We start from the raw sequence: 7,512 nt of genomic DNA, 5'->3' as shown, positions 1-7,512 counted from the left end.
GTCGGTTGGACTACGTGGGGTCACGTTGCTAATCACTATTCAATGAATGACATAATCAAATGCGTAATTTTAACAGTCACATCATTTAATGTGAAATTTCATCGATAATCAGTTAACATATATGATAAGATCAGTTAAGTCAATAACTGAGTGATCAGTTGAGAACTGAATCAGTTCAGTTAAAGACCAACAGACAATTGTCTTATCATTTAACCAATTTAAAATCAATATTCCTCCTAAATAAATGCATATAAGTAAAAAGAGTAAGAGAATCTCATCCTCGATGAATTAATTGCATCCGTTTGACTGATGTCTCTTCATCTTCTTCCGTTTCTTCAGTTAGAGTCTGTTTATAAATATAATCAAACTTATCAGATAAAAATATTTTAGCAGATAATATTAATCAAACGCAGATGGACAAAGCAAGTAGTTCCAACGAGCCCAATCCTGCACAAAGGCTTTCATTTGTGGAAACTTGGAAGAAGGATATCGAAGACTCTGTCTTTGATAAAGTAATGTCCACCTAGATGAAAATTCATGATCTGCAAACTATTCAGAGAGATAAATTAGTTGCCACTAATGAACAGAAGGAAACTGAAATCAAACATAAGCGGCGTCTCTCCGTCATTCATATTTTCAGACCTTGTAACTGATGAAGGTCTCTACTACCTGATGTCCAACAAGGAGTATAGAATACTGGAAAAAATAGCCTTCACAGAAGATTTTAGGAAAATTTATGAAGCGATGTCCCTATGATTATCTCATTGGCTAAATGCAGTAGAAATAATTATTGATTATGAATTAATTAATTTCCCCACTTTCAAAAGCCCCTCGGTCAATTCAAAAGTTTGATGAAAATTTCAGCCAAGTGAATTCCTTCCACCATCGCGCCGTCGTCGTTGCACCGTCTCCGGATTTCCGGATTTTGGAAATTCGGAGGCTACAATCTCAAGACACATATCGCTTGCGATTTCTAATGCAATCCAAACGACGAAGACAGTTTTCGATCGTGGACCAAATTAGGCGATCAAGGTTGAAGAGCCGTTCGTAGATATTTAACAAGAAACGCTATCTCGACGTAAAATTCGGAATAGTTTGGAGTTCAGCGTTTAGAACGCAAATGTATAATTCTAAACATCCCATGAATGATTTTATACACACAACGCCCAAATCAAAAATTTTTAAACTTCTACTGCATTTTGGGTGCGAGAATACGAGGTCTCAACAAATAACACTCCCTAGAGAAAATTAAATACCTGCCAAACTCCACCAGGGTGAAGGATGTACTGTCACGAAGTTGCACCATGACCTAAGAAAATGAAGGGCACGACCAAAGGTGGCACATCACGTCATGATTCATGTGCCCGATTAGCGCTTTGGAAACTTTCGAGAAAAAATCCAAATAATGCATAATGGATCAACGAAAATCATGCACTATGGGACAACTCCAGAGAGCATGCCTGTAAATCTGACTGTACCGGGTTAAGATGACAAATGCTCTGGTGAATGACTTCGAATGAATCAGGTTAAGATGTCATTTTAAAGTAAATGTGAGGATGACCTTCATAAAGATAAGTGCATCTAAACAAAGTTAACCAATCCTTAGAGCCTCAGTTCAAGCCGTGACATCTGCAAAACGAGCATACCACTACAACATAACATATGTAAGCCTGAACATAAAGATAGCCATAACAAACATTCCAGTGCTCTTGTTTTTGTTACTACCACAAAATCATTACATACTTGCAGCCTCAAGCCGTAGATTCTACATATGCATAAATACATGGATTTGATAATATTGCAAAAGTATCCCCAGGCTAGCTGTTAGCTTCTCCCAAAGTAAAAAAATAGTGTCGGCTGTCTATCAGTTGGTCCCTTGCCTCTCTTTCGGTCTGGACTTTTATGCTGCCTGCGGGTTTCTTTTGCAAACGGCTTAGCAGCAGTGGAAAACTCTTCATAGCCTCGTTTCACAGGAGAAACCCCTTTGGACAGTAAAGTAGCAACATCACCTTTCAATTCATTTTCATCTTCCTCCGTGATAGATTCATGGTGATCATATCGGGGTTGAGGTTCCTTGTTCACAAATTTCTGATGACCAGCTTCAATAGGTTCATCCTTCATTCTGGTATTATCAAATTTTGAATGGCTTTCAGGTTCCTCTTTGACATATTTTGGCTGGCCGGCTTCTAAAATCTCTTCCTTAATTGTGGTTTTTTCAAGTTCTGGCTCCGGCTCCGGTGATCTGCTCACTTTAGTTGAGAAAAAATGTGAAATCGATTTTGTTTCTTCAGCTTTTACCTGTATCTGTGGTTAGCATGCAAGATTGCTCTTGATTACCAGAGGGAATGTACAGTAAGAGGAAATATGCATTATAATTTATAGTTTATATAATTCTGTCCAATAGAGGGTATTGAGTCGCACATGTTAAAGACATTTCCTCGAAAGTTTGATTTTATCTAATACAACTTAGTCTACAAAATAACTCGACTTACCTTTTTAATGCACTCTGGTCCGTCGCAAGAAAGCTTACCCATTGCAGGTGTCACAGGGTACCATGCCTGCAAGTGAAGGTTAATCATTAAAATATCTGTTCTTTTATCTCCACGAATTAACACAATACACACGACAATGTAAAAACTATTTTCTAGTCGTACCAAATCTGATACTTCATATGGTTTGAAAATTTTGTCAAGATCAGACGAGAAAGCATCATTCAGCCACAAATCAGTTGATTCTTTGTCACCCAAGATAACAGGCATCCTGTCTACAATCAGAAACGAAGCAAACTATGGGTGGGAGTGTGAAATGAAAAATTGATACGCTTGTTATTTTTGAACATCATGCAATGGAAAAGAAAGAGAAAATGTTCTTAACACAATAAATGTATACAGTTATGATACATAATTGCTAAAGTCATACGAGGAAGAACGCTAACTAACCATGCAGCCATTCCAGAGCCGATGACGACGAAGTTGTGACAATTGTGAAGGTATAAATGACTTCTGCATCCACAAGGGAAAGCAGATTAACAGTAAGGAAAAAAGTTCAATAAAAGAATCTGCCATTCAAAGTGGCACAAATATTTGGCGCAGGATGAAAAAGTTGAAAAAAGAAAGATAAAAATAGTGAAACTGATAAATTCTGATAAGAGAACTCAAATATCCTCTACAAGCTAGTTTTAAACATTTGCAAGTACATTACGATAGCAGAGGGAAAAGTCAAATATATCACATAAAAACAAACCAAAAACTAATTCTTGAGAAGATTGTAAACTGAGTTTAGAAAAACGTGTTAACACTTAATATGTGATCAACCTCCAGAATTCTTCCAAGAATCAAATAGAGCGGCAAACACCAGGGGACGACCATCCTTAAAATGAATATAGTAAGGTTGTTTTTTTTTGCCGTCTTTCTTCCATTCGTAAAACCTGAACAAACAAAGGACACGCATTATGCCCAGTAACAATTGAACTATAACAATATAAATCATATTTGATAAAAGGAACAAACACTTTGCTTGCAGATTTTTATTGGAAACTTTTTGGGTTTAGATGAAACTTAATTGCAAATTACAACAGCAAGAGTTTCTTCAAGCAACTTTACATGTTTAGTTAACTACAACAAATCTCAAATCTATGAAAACTATCACCTATCTCAAAACTAACACTCCTATAGAGTATGCCCGTCTATTACAGAAATTCCTCTTTTTTGGGGCAAAAAGATAAGGAAAAAAGCTCTATGTGAAATACAGCAACTTTCTTTAGTATCCAAATAGTAAGGCCGTACCAAAATCACTATCTAACATATAGATCAATTAGACGATAAAAAATAATTTCGACTTCAATAAAATGTTACAATACAGTCAACAGATAACTAAAAAGCAAGCAAGTTAAATACCCTTCAACAGACACCAAACATCTATTTGTTGGAAGAAGGCGTCGAAACGAAGACTTCTCTCTTAATGATTCGGATCGAGCATTGAACTGCAAATGACAACACTTGTCAGATTCTCCAAAACAATAAAATTATTTCAACAAAACCATCTACAGCGTTATAAATGTAAAGTATTACAACAGCTAACGTAGGGATTGCAACATGTTCTAACGTAAATGTCAAGACAAACAAGACATTTATTGTTTCCATAACTCGAAGCAATTAATAAATCAGTATGAAAGAACTAATTGTGGTACCATCCTGAAGTAATCAGGTTTCTCAGTTTTCTCGGTGAAGCTCGGAATCAGCCCCCATTTCATACAATGGAGCACGACGCCATTGCCATCTCCATCATTGCCTCTCCGAACCACTGGCACATTGAAACCCGGCGCCACGTTATACGACGGCCGGTACCTATTGAAAATTGAACTTCAATGAAACCAATTGCAGCAAAAAAAATAACAAATAAGGGTTTTCCGAGTTACCCGTCCATATCGAAGTGACGAACGGGCCTACCGTTGAGATGGCAGGCCCGAGGGATGTCATCGGGCCTCAGGGTACAACGAGCTCTTCCGCACATCACCTCTTGCCTTTGGTCAACCGAAGTCACACTGAGCGGGAAAGGCGGTGGAAAAAGAAGACAACTTTAGTCAATGCTGAGTCATGCTTTGTCACATGCCTATGCTTATATATATTTTCGGTAAATTTGAAAAAAATCTATCAATACATCTTATATAAGATTCAGTATTTAAGTAATTTTTTTTACAAATTAATATCTGACAATACTACAAACTTAATTTTAATTTCTTATAAAATTTTTTTTACCTTTTCGCTATTTGAATACTCTAATTGTATAAGAAAATACTATATTTTTGAGGAATCACAAAAACTTTAGTTATTGTTAGTATTTTCATAAAAAATGCATTAGGATGACTTATTCATGTCGTTTTATTTTTTTATATAAAAAACATAGTTCATCACTCATCACGAAATAAAATTAAGTATTTATTTTGACATACAAAGTATCTATTTTGAAGTTTCATATGCTTTATTTGCCTCTTTAAATAATCCAAATGTGCAAGGAAATATTGGATCTTCGAGCGATCACCATAAATTCAGCTATTGTTGGTTTTTTCCATTGAAAATGCGTTAAGTGACTTATTCATGTCATTTAATTTTTGATAAAGCACAGTTTTTCACTCATCATGAAATAAGAAAATTTATTTATTTTGATAGATAACATATCTATTTTAGGGTTCAGATCATTGATTTGACTATTAAAATACGTAAGAAAATACTTGAATTAGAATAAAATACATATTTTGACCAACAACGTACCTATTTTGGGGTTCCAGATCTTTGATTTGATTATTTGAATACTTCAAATTAATAAGAAAATACTTGAGTTTCAAGTAATATTGAGCAACTTTTGATGGTTTCATTGTGAAATTAAAATATGATACATAAATTGATACAAAAAGCATCTAATCAGAGTCTACAAATACTTGATTTTACTTCTTAAAATCAAGTATTACCTTCAAACTATATATTTTAACATAAAAAATTAATTGAATTTTAGTATTTATGGAATATAATCAAGTATTGGTATATTCGAATTAGATACTCTTTGTACCAATTTTGTAACGCCCCGAAAATTTAATAGTACACGTAAAAATCAAACATGATGTATTTATATTATTTTAAATTATGCACGCACCATATTTTAATTGTTATAAATATATTTATGCAATTACATATTATTTTATTCATGTATATATTTAATTGTATTATTTGAGTTCCAGTTTTTCAGGCAAATACACGAGATCGGACCGAGGATAGGATATTTGAGATATTTATTTTTGAACCAAATTCACTGCCAAAACATTATTTTAAGTTATGGAGTATTTTATTTTATGACAATTAGTATTTTATTTTTCCTTAATTGTTGTGCAAATTTTGTAAATTTAGGAATATTTTAAGTATTAGTTTTCAAGCCTCGAGTAGTTTAAAATTTTATTTGGACTACACCATATATTGATTTATTTGTTTAAACCTAATCCATATATATTTAAATTATCCCTAAAATACCCTAAATCCACCCCACTTGCCTCAAATTTCAAGACTTTGGCCAAGTCTTCTCCGGAAGAAACTTCACATGCCAATCAATTCTCCTCCATTTCCCCTCATTAATACCCTTCTCTCCTCAAGTGTTCTTGAGCTCCATTTCCATCGGTTCTACCATTTGAGAATAGCAAGAAGCTCCAAATTTCTTCCTCGTGTCCGGATCATCGAGATTTGCGAGATTCTTTACGTTTCAAGACCAAAGGCATGTATATTACGTTTCTTTTTTAATCAATCAAGTAATAGTATGGATTTTCAAGCATTCATGTTTGTGAGAAACATTTTCATGCAAGTATATTCAAGATTTATGTTCATGTCAAGATTATACAATTGTTTCTCACGTTTTCATGTTGTAGGCGACGTTGGATGGTTCCGGGCTAGCATAGCTGCTTATGATCATGTTCATATATGTTTTAGACCCATATTGGTATGTTGGTTGAGGATTTATAGCACTTGGGTGGTAAGAGTTGATAACATGAGTTCATTGTGCAGTGGGTTTCTGGGTGTGTGTTTTACTTTCATTTTTTCTAAAATTTGTATCTATCCGTCAATTTTCTGAAAATTCTTTCAACACAAAAATTGTATTTTATTGTTTTATCTTCGATTCGATATAAAATTCGTAATTTTTGAATAAGAAATGAGGGAGATATGATTTTTCTTGCAAAACCGCACAATCTGTCAGAAGAATATTTTTGACAGCAAGCTCTTGAAATCTGATCTATTGTATTTTTAAATACTGGTATCTATCCGTCCATTTTATGAAAATTCTTTCAACACAAAAATTGTAGTTTATTGTGTTATCTTTGATTCAATATAAAATTCGTAATTTTTGAATAAGAAATGAGGGAGATATGATTTTTCTTGCAAAACCGCACAATCTGTCCGAAGAATATTTTTGACAGCAAGCTCTTGAAATCTAATATTTTGTATTTTTAAATTCTGGTATCTATCCGTCCATTTTATGAAAATTANCCGAAGAATATTTTTGACAGCAAGCTCTTGAAATCTAATATTTTGTATTTTTAAATTCTGGTATCTATCCGTCCATTTTATGAAAATTATTTCAACACAAAAACTGTATTTTATTGTGTTATCTTCGATTCAATATAAAATTCGTAATTTTTCAATAAGAAACGAAAGAGTTATGATTTTTCTCGTAAAATCGCTCAAGCTGTCTTAATTGTGCGAGAATATCTTTGTTCAAGTTTTTGGTGTGTGTTCGAGTTTGAGATCAAATTCTGAGTGGTTTTGAGCAGTGTTATGGTCTTAATAAGTGTCTTAGGGTTGAGTCTAAGTTTTTGTTCGAGGTTGATTCGAGTCGGTTTGTGTTTAGAAATTTTATTGTTTCCGTAAGCTGTAAAGTACCGTTTCTTGGGATTGGTTAGAGTCGTAAGCTTTCTTATTTTATTTTGGATTGTTCGAAAGTGTTATGGTTTGGGTTTTGGACAGTAAGTAACAT

General features: G+C 33.8%; 1 protein-coding gene across 2 annotated transcripts; it reads right to left on the bottom strand.

The window, feature by feature from the left end:
- Positions 1 to 1,500: 1,500 nt before the first annotated feature.
- On the bottom strand, positions 1,501 to 4,584 carry LOC140990979 (uncharacterized). 2 transcript variants are annotated; one of them, XR_012177746.1, is made up of 9 exons: positions 4,418 to 4,584; positions 4,190 to 4,346; positions 3,897 to 3,982; positions 3,315 to 3,427; positions 2,940 to 3,002; positions 2,655 to 2,764; positions 2,493 to 2,558; positions 1,744 to 2,304; positions 1,501 to 1,629 (listed from the first exon to the last, which is right to left on the bottom strand). XR_012177746.1 is itself a non-coding variant. In XM_073460876.1 (8 exons), exons 1-8 carry the CDS (start codon positions 4,510 to 4,512, stop codon positions 1,825 to 1,827), a joined length of 1,170 nt encoding a protein of 389 aa, XP_073316977.1. In that variant the 5' UTR covers positions 4,513 to 4,584; the 3' UTR covers positions 1,666 to 1,824. The 2 variants fall into 2 exon arrangements, 1 of the variants encoding a protein (XP_073316977.1); XM_073460876.1 differs by lacking the exon at positions 1,501 to 1,629 and having other exon boundaries at positions 1,666 to 2,304.
- Between the last annotated feature and the right edge of the window lie 2,928 nt (positions 4,585 to 7,512).

This window comes from Primulina huaijiensis, chromosome 13 (assembly GCF_012295235.1).
Source record: "Primulina huaijiensis isolate GDHJ02 chromosome 13, ASM1229523v2, whole genome shotgun sequence".
In the NCBI taxonomy this organism is placed as follows: Eukaryota; Viridiplantae; Streptophyta; class Magnoliopsida; order Lamiales; family Gesneriaceae; genus Primulina; species Primulina huaijiensis.
The sequence above is the reverse complement of the archived record's forward strand: the minus strand, read 5'-3'. Positions and strand labels throughout refer to the sequence as shown.

Bases quoted from the DNA above. Each gene is read 5' to 3' on its own strand.
- LOC140990979 (XM_073460876.1), bottom strand. From the start codon at position 4,512: ATGTGCGGAAGAGCTCGTTGTACCCTGAGGCCCGATGACATCCCTCGG. The intron at 4,347-4,417 runs GTAACTCGGAAA...AATTTTCAATAG, and splicing joins CGTCACTTCGATATGGACGG to GTACCGGCCGTCGTATAACG. The intron at 3,983-4,189 runs GTACCACAATTA...TGTCATTTGCAG, and splicing joins AACCTGATTACTTCAGGATG to TTCAATGCTCGATCCGAATC.